The sequence below is a fragment of the Colossoma macropomum genome, unplaced genomic scaffold (genome assembly GCF_904425465.1).
Source record: "Colossoma macropomum unplaced genomic scaffold, Colossoma_macropomum, whole genome shotgun sequence".
NCBI classification, from domain to species: Eukaryota; Metazoa; Chordata; class Actinopteri; order Characiformes; family Serrasalmidae; genus Colossoma; species Colossoma macropomum.
Window position 1 is genome coordinate 25515 of NW_023495472.1, and position 23272 is coordinate 48786.

Here is a 23272-nt window from a genome sequence, read left to right on the forward strand (position 1 = left end):
TGCACTGTTTCCACATCCTGCGTCAGGTTAAAGGTGCTCCTCTACTATGCCTGATTTATCTATATAATGTCCTGATTTGACGTAATAATGAGCAGATGAGCTGAAACAGATGAGTCATTGTGCTGGAGGAGAAAACGAAACTCAGACATTTCAGGATCTCACCTGCAGTCACACCCAGATCACAAGCTCCTCCCTCTCTGAGTCTCACTGGAGGATCAGCAGCAGTCAGTTTCACACCTGACCAGGGCACTGCCAGGTGTACATGAAGATACAGGAAACAAGGTAATCATCACTTTCAATTATTTTTTTATCAATATTCATTTTATTTAAGTTCCTTGTTTCTGTTCTCTCCTTTTTCCCTGATTTTTCTTAGTCATATGAGCTTTGGTCTTGTTTAAAATGATCACTTCAAGAGAGGATTTTTTGTCAGGACAGTGACAATCAATACAGCTACAGAGTTTCATCTCAATTTCCATGTTTATCTGAACACTGCACTCAGTGCATGGATTACTATTAAAATCAGGGCTTCCCAGGAGACCAGAGACAGGGGAGGGAGACAGTAGGTAAGTGTTAGTAACGTGCTTTACTGATGATTGAGATGACAGGAAATGTGGAGACTGGGTGACATGAAAAACCAAACAACAGAAAACAAACTGGAGTAATGAAACAATCCTGAAACAAATATGAGATCTCGACAAACGACCGCTCACGTTCCAGCAGGAGAGTCTCACAAAGAGCTGAGCTGAGCAACAGAAAGGAAAGAGGTGGAGGAAGTACCAAATAAGGAACTAAGGTATGCTGTGGGTGGAGACAGGCTTATCAATGACATAGGAGGAGCTGGAGTGTAGAAAGGAAACCAAAACAGACAAAAGCAGAGAGAAATAAGGGCTAAGACAGAGAAATATGTTATAGTTATGTGTTCAGTATTCAGCACCTGTACAGGTTTGGTAAAGACAGGACAGAGCATGGAGCATCTAGAGCTCTCTTTAGGATAAGAAGCTCATACCCAGCCATCACCATGTCTTGGGACGTCTTAAGACATGTCTAAAGACACATTATGAAGACGTCTTAGGACATCTTGAGGCATGTCTTAAGACATAAAGACATGTCTTTAAGACGTGTCTACAGACACGGATCTTAAGATGTCTTGGCAATAATAACATCCCAAGACGTCTCAAGATGTAGGATGCATAATACGTATTTTTAAATTTTACCTACATTTTTTAAAATAAATCTTTTACTTTTAAATATTTTTAAGGGATTTTTAAAACGTAACATTATTTATAGCAAAAATTCTAGTAATTAATTTTTTTTCATTATTTATTTTTTTTGTTCTGTGTAGGATGCATAATGGTATCATTTATTTGAATACATATATTGTATATTGTTTTATAAACATACAAACATTACATATATTAGTACATACTACATTTATACATTTCAGAACAAATTTAACAACAAAAGTAATAATAATAATAATAATAATAGGCACATGGTTCCCAGTCTGTAGCTTTCTCTACAATAACCATTTTATATGAAACCACTAAATGACTTTGTTTACATCGCAAGGACAGAATCAAGTGTACAAAAATGTGGAATTCCCCTTTAAATGTTTCTGTTGCATTAGAAAAGCTCATGGAATCAGTGAAAATTTATTTGTGAGTTCAAACCATGCCTTCAACATGTTGGTAGTATGAGGGAAGACTCTTATGCAACTATTTTGTAATACAGCGTTGCTGCAAAATTAAAAAATCTAATTCAGTTCTTTGAAATACCTTTTTTATAGTAATTAACCCTTAATGTTTTAAAACGTGGTAAAAATGTGTTAAAAATACATTTTTTTACAATGATTATTTTACAGTTGCTTCATTTTTTAATGAAGGTATCATTTTATCAACTTTTAAAATAATAATAATAAGAAGGAGAACAAGAACAATAATAAGTATGCATAAATTACAGTAAAGTAATTTAAAGGGGTATGGAAAATCACTATTTTACAGTTTTGTATTTCCTTGTTAATCTGTTAAAAATTCAAAATACTTCTATATTCAAACAATTTACTCAATCCAAAGCATAGCCCATGAAAAAGCACCCACATAGCTTTCAAAAATATAATTACAGCTATTGTTTATTGTTTTTACAACTGTGTATATGCACAGTACAATAGCGTCATCACACTTGATATGTTCTACAGACGGAGAAAAACATGTTAACTGACTTTGTGTAGAAATTTAAAATATACTGCAATAAATACTCAGTTCCACAAACCAATGAATCTGATTTTAAGGTCTGCTGTTATTCCGTATATAAGTTATGCTGAGGTTATTAACAATATAGTACTATGAACAATTATAAATGATGGGAAACAATTTTAAGATTAATTCATATGGACTAAAAAGAAAAACTGACCAACAGAGTAATACAGAGGTCTGAACCCCAGCAGCACTCCTAACATACCTGAGCCAGGTAATGATCAGCTGTCAAACACTTAATACCAGACTCAGATGTGCTGGGAGCTGGAATAGAATCAAGCTGTGGACATTTTATGTGGACATATGTGGACACAGGAAACAGGACACAGATAACTCAGTGTGCATATGTCCATGCCGTAATGCCTGAACACTAACATTACTGATATCACACTGCTAATGTTACCGATCTCTCCTTTTAGAGTTAAATCCGTGATGAGTGAGAGAGCTGTCAGATTCACAGCCCGTCGCTTCTTCCTCTGTTTTTTCTCAGTGTTGGTCTTTTTGTCAGAGATATGAGGAAAATGCATCTGTTAAAAAATCAATTTTAAGACAATAAATTTGAAGTTACTTTTGGATCTGCGTACACAAGCAGGCTGAATTTAAAGGGGACCTGTTATGCTAATTTCCAATGTTCATAAATTTATTTTTGGGGTCGACTATAATACATTTACATGCTTCAGTGTTGCAGAAACACATTATTTTTCTCATACTGTAATTTTTTACTCACCCTCTGTCTGAAATGCTCTGTTAGAGCTCCAGTGTCTTTAAGCCCCTCCTTCCTGATGAGCCCAGTATGCTCAGATTAGTTAGCTCGCTCACTTGGCTCTGACTGATCAAGCACCAGAGCGGTTCTGCCAATACACGGGCTCCCGTAGATGCGTTGCGTTGTGTGAGGGCGTGCCAAGCTCGCTGGTAGGTGGGCAATAAGGATTGTGTTATGGGATTACATCATCTTGTAACAAAGGAAAAGGGCTGGGGAACTCCAGCCCTCAGGCAGCTGAGAAAAGTGGTTTCTGTGGGAAAGAGTTTCTCCCTCTGGCAGATACTTTCAGCTTTTATCTTACACACACAAAAAGCTACATAACACAGTAAATAAAAGGGAAGGCATTATATATTCCCTTTATAACTTATAAACCTGTATTAAAGTCAAAGTATGAAGTTGGACATTTAAACAAAAATCTGTTTATTATGTAATTTTACGTGGTGAAACAATACAGGTCTTTATATTAGTACTCAAATACATTTGTTTATTATTGTTCATGTTTTCCAAATACCTGGAAATAATAATTTTGAAAGTTATACAAATTAAAAGTCTAACTTTGGGCAGCCCTGATCTGCTTAAGAAAATAAACAGAAGTGTAGATGATGAAGAGAGTGAACCAAGTGCTTTTTCTGCATTAAGTTTTGGTGGTATGTGATCTCTAAAGTACTCAGGTTAGCTGTTAAGTACATTTACTTCCTATTAGCTCAAAGTTGTTTTATCTTGGTTCCTAGCTTGTTGTCTCTGGTTACAGTTGTACATTTGAAAATAGATCAATGTTGTTTTAATCATAGCATGTTTTCTGCAAATGAGCAAAAGGCTGTGACTGACTGTGATTATCTCCTTTGGTACATGTTACAAATTAAAAGTTATTCTACCATGAACTTCAATGATATAAGGAAATGAGTTTAAACATTTTAAGGTAAGGTAAATGGTTTAAGAATTGATTTTTTCTTTTGCTATTTTGCCACTGTAAACACATTTCTGCAATAATCAAAAAACAAAACATACAAAAAAAAAAGAATCACAAAAGTACAGCAAGTAAAACCTTAGTGAATGTTCTTTTAGTAATATCACACAAAAACCATAAGATTACAGCAGGCTGTTTCTTGAGGACATACTTATATTCTCTCTTATATAGTTATATTCTCATTATATTGTACATTAGGCAGTGCTGTGGTAATCCTGGTAATCCTCAGTAGTAATTTTCAGTCTGGCAGTACCACAGGAATACCACACTCATACCACAGGACCTTTTGTAATGGACCACTCTTTGGACTCAACTGAACTGTCTTAAGACACAACATCTCTGTGTCTTAAGACAAAGTGATGTCTTAAGTCATGCCTCGTCTTCAAGACACACAAAATAATTACTTCTTTGTCTTAAGACGTTAACTTTCATGTCTCAGGACAAAGACAGTGTCTTCACTCATATGTCTTAAGACGTTCTTGAGACGTCTTGGCATAAGAAAATGTCTCAAGACATCTTATAAACACTGTCAAGACATCTTAAGACATCTTAAGACACAGTGACAGCTGGGTATGCTGTTGATGTGTGGCAGCTACAGTGTAATGTTAACATTAAAGTTAGCCTGTAGTGGTTCATATATATCATCTGCATGGAACAAACTTAAACATGACACACATTTCTACAAAATATATACTATAACTATTTATTTGCTGAATTTAACATATTGAAAAAATGTGGCAAAAAAAGCTTGGACACCCTTTCAGTTGATCCATTACTGTAATTTTTTGTAAGTTTATTTGACTCATCAGGCCTTACTCCATGCCTGGTCTACACGGTTCCCAGTATACTAGACTGTGACCTTTCAAACCTCTCCATATGTTGTGATTACATTTAACAGCCATGGTTACATGGCCTACAAAACAACACAATATAAAACACATTTAAACACTTTCTGGTCTGAAATGTCATTAAGAAAAGGAACTTAGGGAGAAAGGTTAAGACAAGATCTGGAACACCAAGAAAATTCTTAGATAGAACAGCCCATAAACTGGTCAGGTGTGCAAAGCAAAACCCCCACATCACTGCCAGGGACCTACAGGAAGATTTGACTGATGCAAGATCAGTGCTGCACTGGTGCACTGTGTAGTGCTGTTGAACAAACATCTACATGGAAGAGATGAGAAAGAAACCATAGTACAAAAAGTCAGGGTCTGAGATAAGTAACATAGCACTTATATAAACCAGAAGCATTTCAGAACCAAATACTAAGGAATGAAAAAAAGAACTCTATGGCTACAATAACCAAAGCAATGTTTAGAGAAAAAAAGGAACAGCATTCGAAGAAAAGAACACTTAGAATGGAGGTGGATCTGTTATACATTCAGGTTTAGTAGTTCAGGAAATGTTGGTAGTACAGAGGAAATAAAGAATTCCTCTAATTCCACTGGCTACAATAAACATTTGGCAGTTCACTAAGGCTCAACAGGTGCTAAAACTTATACACAGGCCATGTTTGTTTTTGTTTTTTTTCCCAATATGTTAAAATCAGCAAATAAATAATAATTCTACATTGAAAGAAATGTCATATTTGAGTTTGCTCCATGCAGAGTTGTCGTTTACATCTTTTCTCTGTTCTGTTAAATGTTAAAATGCTTGTTCTGCTCAGAGTGAAGTGAAAAATTTCTGATTTCAGTCCTGAGCCCCAAAGGGTAATAATGTGGCAATAACTCCTGAAAAAGCAAAGATGTCACTGACTGTTTGTTGAACGTTGTACAGTTAAATATGTCTTTTATAACAGCTCAGCACAGAGGAGCGAATCTAACCCTTTCAGGCGATACACATCTCGATACACAGTTCATGATATGATACAGAAACCATTCAGTTAAACAGGTAACAAGCCGATTGATTACACTTCGATTGATTACTGAGTCGATGTAATTCGATTCAAGTTCATTTCAACATGTACAGCCTGAAGGAGCAGAGCTGCTACATGTTTCTCATATGGCTGTCAGGTTTTGCACACAGCAGTGCTTTGTCCACATTTCCTGAAATATTTTGAAAAAAAACCTGAAATATTTTCAAATTTTTCACTCTGTCTCTCTCTGTCTCTCTCTCTCTCTCACACACACACACACACATGTATTAGATTGTTGTGTTAATTGATTTTGTATCTTTTTTCAGCACAACATGATGTACTAAACTAACTAATATGCATTTATGGACCTGTTTTACAGTGACTCTCATCATCTCTTTGGGATAAAGATCTGCAGAGTAAAGCTGATCAGAGGACAGCGGTGCAGTTCCAGTTCACAGGAGATCTGAAAACCACAGGACGAGCTGGTAGATTTCTTATTGATTAACTTATAACTGTTTAATGTTTAACTCCATCAGAGATCATAATCAAGTAGTTCCAGATCAGTTTAGCACAGTTCATATGTTAAATGCTGAGTGTTCTTCATTCTCTCTGCACATGTGGATCTTATTTCAGTCTGTTTGGAAGTTTCTGGATCTTCTACTCTGCCTTGTTCCCCACCTTTAAACCATGGAGAAGAAAGTGAGTAACCATGTAAAACCTGGGCTGCATTTTCATTTTTAATAACACGAAGAAGCAGCTAAATAATTATGCAACAGTTAGAGTTAAAGTTTGCTTATAATTATGTAAATTGTTAGAAATGCATTAATGTGCTACAAACTGAATTATTCATTTTCTAAGTGACATTAAAATAATTCATTTTGTGATCAGTAGAAACCACATAATTAATAATAGTCAATTAATAATGAATAACTATTAATTTTTTTTCATATCCTTAACTCTTAGATAATACACTTCCTTTTATTATACTTTTCCTTAATGTACATTCAATCGTTATTACGGTTTTTCTTTTTAAATTAGTTTATTAATAGCATAATTTTCCTGTGGTGATGTGTATTCCTCAATATTATATATCCAAAGTTGGAAATGTCTTCTTATAAGCAGTTTGTGAGGTTACCGTTCACCCTGACTGTGTCCTGTACAGAGAGTCTGTCAGAGTTATCTAGATTCAGTGCTGCTGCCTGAGCTTTATCTCCTCAAATGGTCTCCACAGTAAACTGATTCATTCCTGCTGTAACTACAACCAAGGCCATTTACAGGAACTGTTAAAGGTACTGCAGCTGTAGTGAACAGTTCTCCACTGTCAGCAGCACAAACACAACGACAGCCACAACATATATTTATAAACATATAGCACATAAAAATATATTTACATCGCCTGACATTTGAACATTTTTACATTTTTGAGTTTTTACATTTTACAGTTTGACACGTAGGAATGTTGTAACATTAGTGAAAAGGGTGATTTCCAATAATTGAATATTGCTTATGACATCACATATTATGAATGAAGTTGGTATTTATCGTAGTCTGGTCAGTAACTCTGAACTTGTCTACCTCTCCACAAATCACAGTAAGTGCTGGAAACCTGTCAGATGCAGAGCCGAACTTCTTTATGTTGTTAGGTCCTGGTCCTGTTTCAGATCATGTAATCATGATTCTTCAAAATGGAATGATAAAAGTCAATTATGTTTATTGGGTTACATATGAAAGCACATTTCATGTAATGGAACATTATTTATTCTGGTCACATCTAACAATTTCAAACATAAAACAAAATAAAACGTATGTGTTCACCAGTAATGTTGCTATCGGTGAATAAATGAACAGTTTACTTGGTTCAGTGTCCTGCACTCTTAGCTTTACTGTAAAGTAAGGAGACTTGATCTATTTGAATGGGCCACGCTTTAATAATTTATTGTTTTCCCATAAAGAACAACCAGCAAATCAAAATTTCAAAGCACTAGTGATATGCATCTAATGCAACCCAGTGATGTCAACATATTTATTTGGTAACAACAAATTAATTAACACAAAAACACTGATTGTATTAACATTGAGTTTTGGGATATTTTTCCCCATAGACACTTAGTTATGCAACAGTCTAGAAACGCTGGAAACGAGATATTAATGCTTTCTGTTGTTAATTATTAGTGATTACAGAAATGAAATACTACAAAACACAAGCTTAATCACAACTTTAAACAGCTGGCAGTGAGTTTAACCCTTGTGTGGTGTTCATGTTTTTGTTACTCAGCCAATGTTTGCGGGTCTGGAGGAACCCCTCCGTTATTAGGTTTTTAAATCAATGCAGCTATAAACATGTCTGCGAAAAATACCACACGCTTACTATATGGCCATTACAAGCAATAAAGACAGCATATGATATTTACCATTTACAATTAAATATTTACTATTTACCTCTTGTTAGTTCATATCTATAAACAATAGTGCTATCTGGTTTTTGTGATGAATCACAAAGAAAGGAAAAATCAATATCAACATATGGGTGGATAAATATTTTTATTTTGAACAGATCTAAATGAAGCAATGCTAAGAAAATAAACACAGTTTAGTCTAAAAGACATCAGCACCACTGAACAGATTCAGTATCCACATCAGGCTGTACAGCACACCAGCCCGACTGAGCACACAGTCTACTCACGCCAGCCTACACAGCACACCAGCCCGACTGAGCACACAGTCTACTCACGCCAGCCTACACAGCACACCAGCCCCACTGAGCACACAGTCTACTCACGCCAGCCTACACAGCACACCAGCCCCACTGAGCACACAGTCTACTCACACCAGCCTACACAGCACACCAGCCCCACTGAGCACACAGTCTACTCACGCCAGCCTCCACAGCACACCAGCCCCACTGAGCACACAATCTACTCACGCCAGTCTACACAGCACACCAGCCCCACTGAGCACACAGTCTACTCACGCCAGCATACACAGCACACCAGCCCCACTGAGCACACAGTCTACTCACGCCAGCCTCCACAGCACACCAGCCCCACTGAGCACACAGTCTACTCACACCAGTCTACACAGCACACCAGCCCCACTGAGCACACAGTCTACTCACGCCAGCATACACAGCACACCAGCCCCACTGAGCACACAGTCTACTCACGCCAGCCTACACAGCACACCAGCCCCACTGAGCACACAGTCTACTCACACCAGTCTACACAGCACACCAGCCCCACTGAGCACACAGTCTACTCACGCCAGCCTACACAGCACACCAGCCCCACTGAGCACACAGTCTACTCACGCCAGCCTACACAGCACACCAGCCCTACTGAGCACACAGTCTACTCATGCCAGCCTACACAGCACACCAGCCCTACTGAACACAGTCTACTCACACCAGCCTACACAGCACACCAGCCCCACTGAGCACACAGTCTACTCACGCCAGCCTACACAGCACACCAGCCCTACTGAGCACACAGTCTACTCACGCCAGCCTACACAGCACACCAGCCCCACTGAGCACACAGTCTACTCACACCAGCCTACACAGCACACCAGCCCCACTGAGCACACAGTCTACTCACACCAGCCTACACAGCACACCAGCCCCACTGAACACACAGTCTACTCACGCCAGCCTACACAGCACACCAGCCCTACTGAGCACACAGTCTACTCACGCCAGCCTACACAGCACACCAGCCCCACTGAGCACACAGTCTACTCACGCCAGCCTACACAGCACACCAGCCCCACTGAACACACAGTCTACTCACACCAGCCTACACAGCACACCAGCCCTACTGAGCACACAGTCTACTCACGCCAGCATACACAGCACACCAGCCCCACTGAACACACAGTCTACTCACGCCAGCCTACACAGCACACCAGCCCTACTGAGCACACAGTCTACTCACGCCAGCCTACACAGCACACCAGCCCCACTGAGCACACAGTCTACTCACGCCAGCCTACACAACACACCAGCCCCACTGAGCACACAGTCTACTCACGGCAGTCTACACAGCACACCAGCCCCACTGAACACACAGTCTACTCACGCCAGCCTACACAGCACACCAGCCCCACTGAACACATAGTCTACTCACGTCAGCCTACACAGCATACCAGCCCCACTGAGCACACAGTCTACTCACGCCAGCCTACACAGCACACCAGCCCCACTGAACACATAGTCTACTCACGCCAGCCTACACAGCATACCAGCCCCACTGAGCACACAGTCTACTCACACCAGTCTTTACAGCACACCAGCCCCACTGAGCACACAGTCTACTCACGCCAGCCTACACAGCACACCAGCCCCACTGAGCACACAGTCTACTCACACCAGTCTTTACAGCACACCAGCCCCACTGAGCACACAGTCTACTCACACCAGTCTTTACAGCACACCAGCCCCACTGAGCACACAGTCTACTCACACCAGTGTTTACAGCACACCAGCCCCACTGAGCACACAGTCTACTCACGCCAGCCTACACAGCACACCAGCCCCACTGAGCACACATTCTACTCACGCCAGCCTACAGAGCACACCAGCCCCACTGAGCACACAGTCTACTCACGCCAGCCTACACAGCACACCAGCCCTACTGAGCACACAGTCTACTCACGCCAGTCTGTACAGCACACCAGCCCCACTGAGCACACAGTCTACTCACGCCAGCCTACACAGCACACCAGCCCCACTGAGCACACAGTCTACTCACGCCAGCCTACACAGCACACCAGCCCCACTGAGCACACAGTCTACTCACGCCAGCCTACACAGCACACCAGCCCCACTGAGCACACAGTCTACTCACGCCAGTCTACACAGCACACCAGCCCCACTGAGCACACAGTCTACTCACGCCAGCCTACACAGCACACCAGCCCCAATGAGCACACAGTCTACTCACGGCAGCATCCACAGCACACCAGCCCCACTGAGCACACAGTCTACTCACGCCAGCCTACACAGCACACTAGCCCCACTGAGCACACAGTCTACTCATGCCAGCATCCACAGCACACCAGCCCCACTGAGCACACAGTCTACTCACACCAGTCTTTACAGCACACCAGCCCCACTGAGCACACAGTCTACTCACGCCAGCCTACACAGCACACCAGCCCCACTGAGCACACAGTCTACTCACGGCAGCATCCACAGCACACCAGCCCGACTGAGCACACAGTCTACTCACGCCAATCTACACAGCACACCAGCCCCACTGAGCACACAGTCTACTCACGCCAGCCTACACACCACACCAGCCCTACTAAGCACACAGTCTACTCACGCCAGTCTACACAGCACATCAGCCCCACTGAGCACACAGTCTACTCACGCCAGCCTGCACAGCACACCAGCCCCACTGAGCACACAGTCTACTCACGCCAGCCTACACTGCACACCAGCCCCACTGAGCACACAGTCTTTTCACGCCAGCCTACACAGCACACCAGCCCCACTGAGCACACAGTCTACTCACGCCAGCCTACACAGCACACCAGCCCCACTGAGCACACAGTCTACTCACACCAGCCTACACAGCACACCAGCCCCACTGAGCACACAGTCTACTCACGCCAGCCTACACAGCACACCAGCCCCACTGAGCACACAGTCTACTCACGCCAGTCTGTACAGCACACCAGCCCCACTGTGCACACAGTCTACTCACGCCAGCCTACACAGCACACCAGCCCCACTGAGCACACAGTCTACTCAAACCAGTCTGTACAGCACACCAGCCCCACTAAGCACACAGTCTACTCACGCCAGTCTGTACAGCACACCAGCCCCACTGTGCACACAGTCTACTCACGCCAGCCTACACAGCACACCAGCCCTACTGAGCACACAGTCTACTCACTCCAGCCTACATAGCACACCAGCCCTACTGAGCACACAGTCTACTCACGCCAGCCTACATAGGACACCAGCCCTACTGAGCACACAGTCTACTCACGCCAGCCTCCACAGCACACCAGCCCCACTGAGCACACAGTCTACTCACACCAGTCTTTACAGCACACCAGCCCCACTGAGCACACAGTCTACTCACGCCAGCCTACACAGCACACCAGCCCCACTGAGCACACAGTCTACTCACGCCAGTCTACACAGCACACCAGCCCCACTGAGCACACAGTCTACTTATGCCAGCCTACACAGCACACCAGCCCCACTGAGCACACAGTCTACTCACACCAGTCTACACAGCACACCAGCCCCACTGAGCACACAGTCTACTCACGCCAGCATACACAGCACAGCAGCCCCACTGAGCACACAGTCTACTCACGCCAGCCTACACAGCACACCAGCCCCACTGAGTACACAGTCTACTCACACCAGCCTACACAGCACACCAGCCCCACTGAGCACACAGTCTACTCACGCCAGCCTACACAGCACACCAGCCCCACTGAGCACACAGTCTACTCACGCCAGTCTACACAGCACACCAGCCCCACTGAGCACACAGTCTACTTATGCCAGCCTACACAGCACACCAGCCCCACTGAGCACACAGTCTACTCACACCAGTCTACACAGCACACCAGCCCCACTGAGCACACAGTCTACTCACGCCAGCATACACAGCACAGCAGCCCCACTGAGCACACAGTCTACTCACGCCAGCCTACACAGCACACCAGCCCCACTGAGTACACAGTCTACTCACACCAGCCTACACAGCACACCAGCCCCACTGAGCACACAGTCACGCCTGCCTACACAGCACACCAGCCCCACTGAGCACACAGTCTACTCACGCCAGCCTACACAGCACACCAGCCCCACTGAGCACACAGTCTACTCACGCCAGCCTACACAGCACACCAGCCCCACTGAACACACAGTCTACTCACGCCAGTCTACACAGCACACCAGCCCCACTGAGCACACAGTCTACTCACACCAGTCTGTACAGCACACCAGCCCCACTGAGCACACAGTCTACTCATCACAGCCTGTATAACACACCAGCCCCACTGAGCACACAGTCTACTCACGCCAGTCTGTACAGCACACCAGCCCCACTGAGCACACAGTCTACTCACGCCAGCCTACACAGCACACCAGCCCCACTGAGCACACAGTCTACTCACGCCAGCCTACACAGCACACCAGCCCCACTGAGCACACAGTCTACTCATGCCAGTCTGTACAGCACACCAGCCCCACTGAGCACACAGTCTACTCACGCCAGCCTACACAGCACACCAGCCCCACTGAGCACACAGTCTACTCACGCCAGTCTACACAGCACACCAGCCCCACTGAGCACAGTCTACTCACGCCAGTCTGCACAGCACACCAGCCCCACTGAGCACACAGTCTACTCACGCCAGCCTACACAGCACACCAGCCCCACTGTGCACACAGTCTACTCATGCCAGCCTACACAGCACACCAGCCCCACTGTGCACACAGTCTACTCATGCCAGCCTACACAACACACCAGCCCCACTGAGCACAGTCTACTCACGCCAGTCTGCACAGCACACCAGCCCCACTGAGCACACAGTGTACGCATGCCAGCCTACACAGCACACCAGCCCCACTGAGCACACAGTCTACTCACGCCAGCCTACATAGGACACCAGCCCTACTGAGCACACAGTCTACTCACGCCAGCCTCCACAGCACACCAGCCCCACTGAGCACACAGTCTACTCACACCAGTCTTTACAGCACACCAGCCCCACTGAGCACACAGTCTACTCACGCCAGCCTACACAGCACACCAGCCCCACTGAGCACACAGTCTACTCACGCCAGCCTACACAGCACACCAGCCCCACTGAGCACACAGTCTACTCACGCCAGTCTACACAGCACACCAGCCCCACTGAGCACACAGTCTACTCACGCCAGTCTACACAGCACACCAGCCCCACTGAGCACACAGTCTACTCACGCCAGCCTACACAGCACACCAGCCCCACTGAGTACACAGTCTACTCACACCAGCCTACACAGCACACCAGCCCCACTGAGCACACAGTCACGCCTGCCTACACAGCACACCAGCCCCACTGAGCACACAGTCTACTCACGCCAGCCTACACAGCACACCAGCCCCACTGAGCACACAGTCTACTCACACCAGCCTACACAGCACACCAGCCCCACTGAACACACAGTCTACTCACGCCAGTCTACACAGCACACCAGCCCCACTGAGCACACAGTCTACTCACACCAGTCTGTACAGCACACCAGCCCCACTGAGCACACAGTCTACTCACGCCAGCCTACACAGCACACCAGCCCCACTGAGCACACAGTCTACTCATCACAGCCTGTATAACACACCAGCCCCACTGAGCACACAGTCTACTCACGCCAGTCTGTACAGCACACCAGCCCCACTGAGCACACAGTCTACTCACGCCAGCCTACACAGCACACCAGCCCTACTAAGCACACAGTCTACTCACGCCAGTCTACACAGCACATCAGCCCCACTGAGCACACAGTCTACTCACGCCAGCCTGCACAGCACACCAGCCCCACTGAGCACACAGTCTACTCACGCCAGCCTACACTGCACACCAGCCCCACTGAGCACACAGTCTTTTCACGCCAGCCTACACAGCACACCAGCCCCACTGAGCACACAGTCTACTCACGCCAGCCTACACAGCACACCAGCCCCACTGAACACACAGTCTACTCACGCCAGTCTACACAGCACACCAGCCCCACTGAGCACACAGTCTACTCACGCCAGCCTACACAGCACACCAGCCCCACTGAGCACACAGTCTACTCACGCCAGTCTGTACAGCACACCAGCCCCACTGTGCACACAGTCTACTCACGCCAGCCTACACAGCACACCAGCCCCACTGAGCACACGGTCTACTCAAACCAGTCTGTACAGCACACCAGCCCCACTGAGCACACAGTCTACTCACGCCAGCCTACACAGCACACGAGCCCCACTGTGCACACAGTCTACTCATGCCAGCCTACACAGCACACCAGCCCCACTGAGCACACAGTCTACTCAAACCAGTCTGTACAGCACACCAGCCCCACTGTGCACACAGTCTACTCATGCCAGCCTACACAGCACACCAGCCCCACTGAGCACACAGTCTACTCAAACCAGTCTGTACAGCACACCAGCCCCACTAAGCACACAGTCTACTCACGCCAGTCTGTACAGCACACCAGCCCCACTGTGCACACAGTCTACTCACGCCAGCCTACACAGCACACCAGCCCCACTGAGCACACAGTCTACTCACACCAGCCTACACAGCACACCAGCCCCACTGAGCACACAGTCTACTCACGCCAGCCTACACAGCACACCAGCCCCACTGAGCACACAGTCTACTCACGCCAGTCTGTACAGCACACCAGCCCCACTGTGCACACAGTCTACTCACGCCAGCCTACACAGCACACCAGCCCCACTGAGCACACGGTCTACTCAAACCAGTCTGTACAGCACACCAGCCCCACTGAGCACACAGTCTACTCACGCCAGCCTACACAGCACACGAGCCCCACTGTGCACACAGTCTACTCATGCCAGCCTACACAGCACACCAGCCCCACTGAGCACACAGTCTACTCAAACCAGTCTGTACAGCACACCAGCCCCACTAAGCACACAGTCTACTCACGCCAGTCTGTACAGCACACCAGCCCCACTGTGCACACAGTCTACTCACGCCAGCCTACACAGCACACCAGCCCTACTGAGCACACAGTCTACTCACTCCAGCCTACATAGCACACCAGCCCTACTGAGCACACAGTCTACTCACGCCAGCCTACACAGCACACCAGCCCCACTGAGTACACAGTCTACTCACACCAGCCTACACAGCACACCAGCCCCACTGAGCACACAGTCTACTCACGCCAGCCTACACAGCACACCAGCCCCACTGAGCACACAGTCTACTCACGCCAGTCTACACAGCACACCAGCCCCACTGAGCACACAGTCTACTTATGCCAGCCTACACAGCACACCAGCCCCACTGAGCACACAGTCTACTCACACCAGTCTACACAGCACACCAGCCCCACTGAGCACACAGTCTACTCACGCCAGCATACACAGCACAGCAGCCCCACTGAGCACACAGTCTACTCACACCAGCCTACACAGCACACCAGCCCCACTGAGTACACAGTCTACTCACACCAGCCTACACAGCACACCAGCCCCACTGAGCACACAGTCTACTCACGCCAGCCTACACAGCACACCAGCCCCACTGAGCACACAGTCTACTCACGCCAGTCTACACAGCACACCAGCCCCACTGAGCACACAGTCTACTTATGCCAGCCTACACAGCACACCAGCCCCACTGAGCACACAGTCTACTCACACCAGTCTACACAGTACACCAGCCCCACTGAGCACACAGTCTACTCACGCCAGCATACACAGCACAGCAGCCCCACTGAGCACACAGTCTACTCACGCCAGCCTACACAGCACACCAGCCCCACTGAGTACACAGTCTACTCACACCAGCCTACACAGCACACCAGCCCCACTGAGCACACAGTCACGCCTGCCTACACAGCACACCAGCCCCACTGAGCACACAGTCTACTCACGCCAGCCTACACAGCACACCAGCCCCACTGAGCACACAGTCTACTCACGCCAGCCTACACAGCACACCAGCCCCACTGAACACACAGTCTACTCACGCCAGTCTACACAGCACACCAGCCCCACTGAGCACACAGTCTACTCACACCAGTCTGTACAGCACACCAGCCCCACTGAGCACACAGTCTACTCACGCCAGCCTACACAGCACACCAGCCCCACTGAGCACACAGTCTACTCATCACAGCCTGTATAACACACCAGCCCCACTGAGCACACAGTCTACTCACGCCAGTCTGTACAGCACACCAGCCCCACTGAGCACACAGTCTACTCACGCCAGCCTACACAGCACACCAGCCCCACTGAGCACACAGTCTACTCACGCCAGCCTACACAGCACACCAGCCCCACTGAGCACACAGTCTACTCATGCCAGTCTGTACAGCACACCAGCCCCACTGAGCACACAGTCTACTCATGCCAGCCTACACAGCACACCAGCCCCACTGAGCACACAGTCTACTCACGCCAGTCTACACAGCACACCAGCCCCACTGAGCACAGTCTACTCACGCCAGTCTGCACAGCACACCAGCCCCACTGAGCACACAGTCTACTCACGCCAGCCTACACAGCACACCAGCCCCACTGTGCACACAGTCTACTCATGCCAGCCTACACAGCACACCAGCCCCACTGTGCACACAGTCTACTCATGCCAGCCTACACAACACACCAGCCCCACTGAGCACAGTCTACTCACGCCAGTCTGCACAGCACACCAGCCCCACTGAGCACACAGTGTACGCATGCCAGCCTACACAGCACACCAGCCCCACTGAGCACACAGTCTACTCACGCCAGCCTCCACAGCACACCAGCCCCACTGAGCACACAGTCTACTCACACCAGTCTTTACAGCACACCAGCCCCACTGAGCACACAGTCTACTCACGCCAGCCTACACAGCACACCAGCCCCACTGAGCACACAGTCTACTCACGCCAGCCTACACAGCACACCAGCCCCACTGAGCACACAGTCTACTCACGCCAGTCTACACAGCACACCAGCCCCACTGAGCACACAGTCTACTCACGCCAGTCTACACAGCACACCAGCCCCACTGAGCACACAGTCTACTCACGCCAGCCTACACAGCACACCAGCCCCACTGAGTACACAGTCTACTCACACCAGCCTACACAGCACACCAGCCCCACTGAGCACACAGTCACGCCTGCCTACACAGCACACCAGCCCCACTGAGCACACAGTCTACTCACGCCAGCCTACACAGCACACCAGCCCCACTGAGCACACAGTCTACTCACGCCAGCCTACACAGCACACCAGCCCCACTGAACACACAGTCTACTCACGCCAGTCTACACAGCACACCAGCCCCACTGAGCACACAGTCTACTCACACCAGTCTGTACAGCACACCAGCCCCACTGAGCACACAGTCTACTCACGCCAGCCTACACAGCACACCAGCCCCACTGAGCACACAGTCTACTCATCACAGCCTGTATAACACACCAGCCCCACTGAGCACACAGTCTACTCACGCCAGTCTGTACAGCACACCAGCCCCACTGAGCACACAGTCTACTCACGCCAGCCTACACAGCACACCAGCCCCACTGAGCACACAGTCTACTCACGCCAGTCTACACAGCACACCAGCCCCACTGAGCACAGTCTACTCACGCCAGTCTGCACAGCACACCAGCCCCACTGAGCACACAGTCTACTCACGCCAGCCTACACAGCACACCAGCCCCACTGAGCACACAGTCTACTCACGCCAGCCTACACAGCACACCAGCCCCACTGAGCACACAGTCTACTCATGCCAGTCTGTACAGCACACCAGCCCCACTGAGCACACAGTCTACTCACGCCAGCCTACACAGCACACCAGCCCCACTGAGCACACAGTGTACGCATGCCAGTCTGTACAGCACACCAGCCCCACTGAGCACACAGTCTACTCACACCAGTCTACACAGCACACCAGCCCCACTGAGCACACAGTCTACTCATGCCAGCCTACACAGCACACCAGCCCCACTGAGCACACAGTCTACTCATGCCAGCCTACACAGCACACCAGCCCCACTGAGCACACAGTCTACTCACGCCAGCCTACACAGCACACCAGCCCCACTGAGCACACAGTCTACTCACGCCAGCCTACACAGCACACCAGCCCCACTGTGCACACAGTCTACTCAGGCCAGCCTACACAGCACACCAGCCCCACTGTGCACACAGTCTACTCACGCCAGCCTACACAGCACAGCAGCCCCACTGAGCACACAGTCTACTCAAACCAGTCTGTACAGCACACCAGCCCCACTGAGCACACAGTCTACTCACGCCAGCCTACACAGCACACCAGCCCCACTGTGCACACAGTCTACTCATGCCAGCCTACACAGCACACCAGCCCCACTGAGCACACAGTCTACTCAAACCAGTCTGTACAGCACACCAGCCCCACTAAGCACACAGTCTACTCAAACCAGTCTGTACAGCACACCAGCCCCACTGTGCACACAGTCTACTCACACCAGCCTACATAGCACACCAGCCCCACTGTGCACACAGTCTACTCACACCAGCCTACATAGCACACCAGCCCTACTGAGCACACAGTCTACTCACGCCAGCCTACATAGCACACCAGCCCTACTGAGCACACAGTCTACTCACGCCCGCCTACACAGCACACCAGCCCCACTGAGCACACAGTCTACTCACGCCAGCCTACACAGCACACCAGCCCCACTGAGCACACAGTCTACTCACGCCAGCCTACACAGCACACCAGCCCTACTGAGCACACAGTCTACTCACGCCAGCCTACATAGCACACCAGCCCCACTGAGCACACAGTCTACTCATCACAGCCTGTATAACACACCAGCCCCACTGAGCACACAGTCTACTCACGCCAGTCTGTACAGCACACCAGCCCCACTGAGCACACAGTCTACTCACGCCAGCCTACACAGCACACCAGCCCCACTGAGCACATAGTCTACTCACGCCAGTCTACACAGCACACCAGCCCCACTGAGCACAGTCTACTCATGCCAGTCTGTACAGCACACCAGCCCCACTGAGCACAGTCTACTCACGCCAGTCTGCACAGCACACCAGCCCCACTGAGCACACAGTCTACTCACGCCAGCCTACACAGCACACCAGCCCCACTGAGCACACAGTCTACTCACGCCAGCCTACACAGCACACCAGCCCCACTGAGCACACAGTCTACTCACGCCAGCCTACACAGCACACCAGCCCCACTGAGCACACAGTCTACTCACGCCAGCCTACACAGCACACCAGCCCCACTGAGCACACAGTCTACTCACACCAGTCTACACAGCACACCAGCCCCACTGAGCACACAGTCTACTCATGCCAGCCTACACAGCACACCAGCCCCACTGAGCACACAGTTTTCTTATGCCAGCCTACACAGCACACCAGCCCCACTGAGCACAGTCTACTCACGCCAGTCTACACAGCACACCAGCCCCACTGAGCACACAGTCTACACAGCACACCATCCCCACTGAGCACACAGTCTACTCACGGCAGTCTGTACAGCACACCAGCCCCTCTGAGCACACAGTCTACTCACGCCAGTCTGTACAGCACACCAGCCCCACTGAGCACACAGTCTACTCACACCAGCCTACACAACACACCAGCCCCACTGAGCACACAGTCTACTCACGCCAGCCTACACAGCACACCAGCCCCACTGAGCACACAGTCTACTCACGCCAGCCTACACAGCACACCAGCCCCACTGAGCACACAGTCTACTCACGCCAGCCTACACAGCACACCAGCCCCACTGAGCACACAGTCTACTCACACCAGCCTACACAGCACACCAGCCCCACTGAGCACACAGTCTACTCACACCAGCCTACACAGCACACCAGCCCCACTGAGCACACAGTCTACTCACGCCAGTCTGTACAGCACACCAGCCCCACTGAGCACACAGTCTACTCACGCCAGTCTGTACAGCACACCAGCCCCACTGAGCACACAGTCTACTCACGCCAGTCTGTACAGCACACCAGCCCCACTGAGCACACAGTCTACTCACGCCAGTCTGTACAGCACACCAGCCCCACTGAGCACACAGTCTACTCATGCAGTCTGTACAGCACACCAGCCCCACTGAGCACACAGTCTACTCACGCCAGTCTGTACAGCACACCAGCCCCACTGAGCACACAGTCTACTCACGCCAGTCTGTACAGCACACCAGCCCCACTGAGCACACAGTCTACTCACGCCAGTCTGTACAGCACACCAGCCCCACTGTGCACACAGTCTACTCACGCCAGTCTGTACAGCACACGAGGGGCAGAGTTTTTTTGTGTTTCACTATTTTACTCTGTGTTTCTTTCACATAATCCATGTTTGCTGTGTCCTTCTGTCCATTTTTGGTCCGCAACCAAGGATAATATATATATGTATATCTCCTAATATAATCACTAATTTATCTGTATCTCCCAGCGTCCTGAAGTTCTTTATCTGTTTTTCAAATTGGTTAAAGTATCCATTTCTAATAGAATCATATTTTGGGCAGTTCAGTAGGAAGTGCACCTCTGTCTCTACCAATTTTTATTCCACATTTATTATTGACATACATTGATTTAATGATGTCGTAGACTTTACCCCCGACACCGATTTGGAGAATTTTGTAATATAGACTTTCTTGCCAAATAGAATCAGATGCTTTTTTAAAATCTATAAAACATGCAAGGACTTTTCTCTTATTTTGTTGGTGAATATGTTGGTTGATTAGGGTGTGTAGGGTGTAAATGTGGTCAGTAGTGCGATGATTTGGTAGAAAGCCAGTTTGTCCTTTACTCAAGCCGCTGTGTTCGGTAAGGAAGGCCTGTATTCAGGCGTTAATAATACAGCAGAAAACCTTCCCCAGGTTGCTGCTCACACAGAAGCCTCTCTCTCTCTCTCTCTGTTTGTCTCACACACACACATTATAGTTGTTCAAGGTAATGAAGTCAGGCATAACGTATTCAACAGCATCTCACACTCACTTCAGCTTCTGACGGTTGTTCTGTACAGTGTGAAGTCACTGAAAATGTATTCGTTTATATGTTCTTCACAGAAAATGAGCAAAGCACAAGACGTTTGTGGTTAAATAACAATAAATCGCATCATTTTTCTGATGGTAAACATTGAAAATGTGTCCCGCAGACCCCAACACCACACAAGGGTTAAGTATGTTAGCAGAATAATCACTGGCTTTCCACGTAAACCATCATAATGCTCTACAGTCCATATCCTTATCAAAAATATTTTTTAAATATATTCATTTTTTGAATTTAGTTACATGCAAATAAAAAATGTTGCATCAACACAATGAATCATATTTGTTGCCAACCACTTGTCACAATTTATTTGTGTGAAATTCAAATTTTTTCATCTGACATTTTCTGGGTCATCAGCATGTAAACAATTAACAAGGTGGAAATTGTACTGGGAAAATATTCTGTTTAATATTCTCATTTTAGTGTGAGTATATTCCTTCTGTTTAAAGCCATTTGATTGTGAGCCTCACTGTCTGAAGGTATATGTCCAAAACTTCAATGCAGCAGCATTTCATTAGCTACACTTGCTTTGTTATAAAGGAGGAGAGCTCAGTGGGGGAACCCAGGTGAAACAAAAACCTGTGACAACTGTCCTTATGTGCTGTAATAGTTTAGTTTAATGCTTACCTAAAAGTGTTTGTCTTACAGGACGAGGTACAGGAAAAACGAGATGCTGAAAAGAAGCATTCGTTCAAGATTCTGTTGGAAAATACATCATATACAGTTGACTGCAGGGACAGAATGACTGTCCTTGAGGCTCTGGACACTCACAGGGTGTTTACTGCTAAAAAAGATAAAAGGAATGTAGTCATTGCAAGAGAAGATGGTGCTGTCGTGAGCACACATTTCCCCTGCTGTCTGATTGACAGCCATGAGGAGCTGAGGGTGAACTTCATATCAGGATCCAGCAGTGTCCAGCAGAGTCAAGCTAACAGCAAAATACTAAACAAGGAAAAAGAAGACTTTGTAACATTTAAAGTTGAAACAAAGGGTAAGGAAGGCATAGTAAACATACTGGAAAACTCAAAGTTAGCACCCAACTCCTCCCATGTTTGTGTGTATGGAATAAAAGGAGAAGATCTTCAAACAGCACTGAAGGATGATGGCCGATTCAAAGGAAGTATTTTTGAAAAGAACGTTGCTCTTGAGGAAGTGGGGGGAAGGAAAACTGTTTTTTTAATGTCAAACAACGTTGATGAGCTTAATAAGAAAGTGTTTAAAATCATGCTAATCAAGGTCCCAAGCAACACTAAAAAAATCAAATTGGAGTCTGAAAATAAAGATAGCTATAAGGTAAAGAATGAAGCTTCTGAAGCTTCTACCTCTACTTCTCCCAGGCCTCAGTCAGAAAACACTGACCACAGCCAGGAGTCTGCTAATGCTCAATCACAAAAAGCTAAAATAATCCAGGTTAAGCAAATCCCAAACACGGAGGAGGTTCTGAATCTTCTGCGGGGTCAGTTTGAAGGTTTGCTGAAGCAGCTGAAGGAGCGAGAGAGTCTCACTAAGCCTGCTGAGGTGCAGAAGTTCTTCAGAGAAGAGTATGATAAAAGTGCTCAGAGCTTCTCGGAAGTGAAGAGAGTGAAAAAGTTGATGAAGCTCTCCGACTCCGTCTGCCTGATCTGTGTGGAGGGCTCTGACAGAG

At 47.8% G+C, this 23272-nt stretch overlaps 1 protein-coding gene across 1 annotated transcript; it reads left to right on the plus strand.

Moving 5' to 3' along the window:
* Positions 1–207: 207 nt before the first annotated feature.
* LOC118802195 (protein FAM111A-like) lies at positions 208–23268 on the plus strand (the record flags this gene model as incomplete). Its single annotated transcript, XM_036562682.1, has 4 exons — positions 208–282; positions 6217–6322; positions 6471–6536; positions 22276–23268. Coding segments are annotated over exons 3-4 (1005 nt in total), but the record flags the coding sequence as incomplete, so codon positions are not given.
* Positions 23269–23272: the final 4 nt, after the last annotated feature.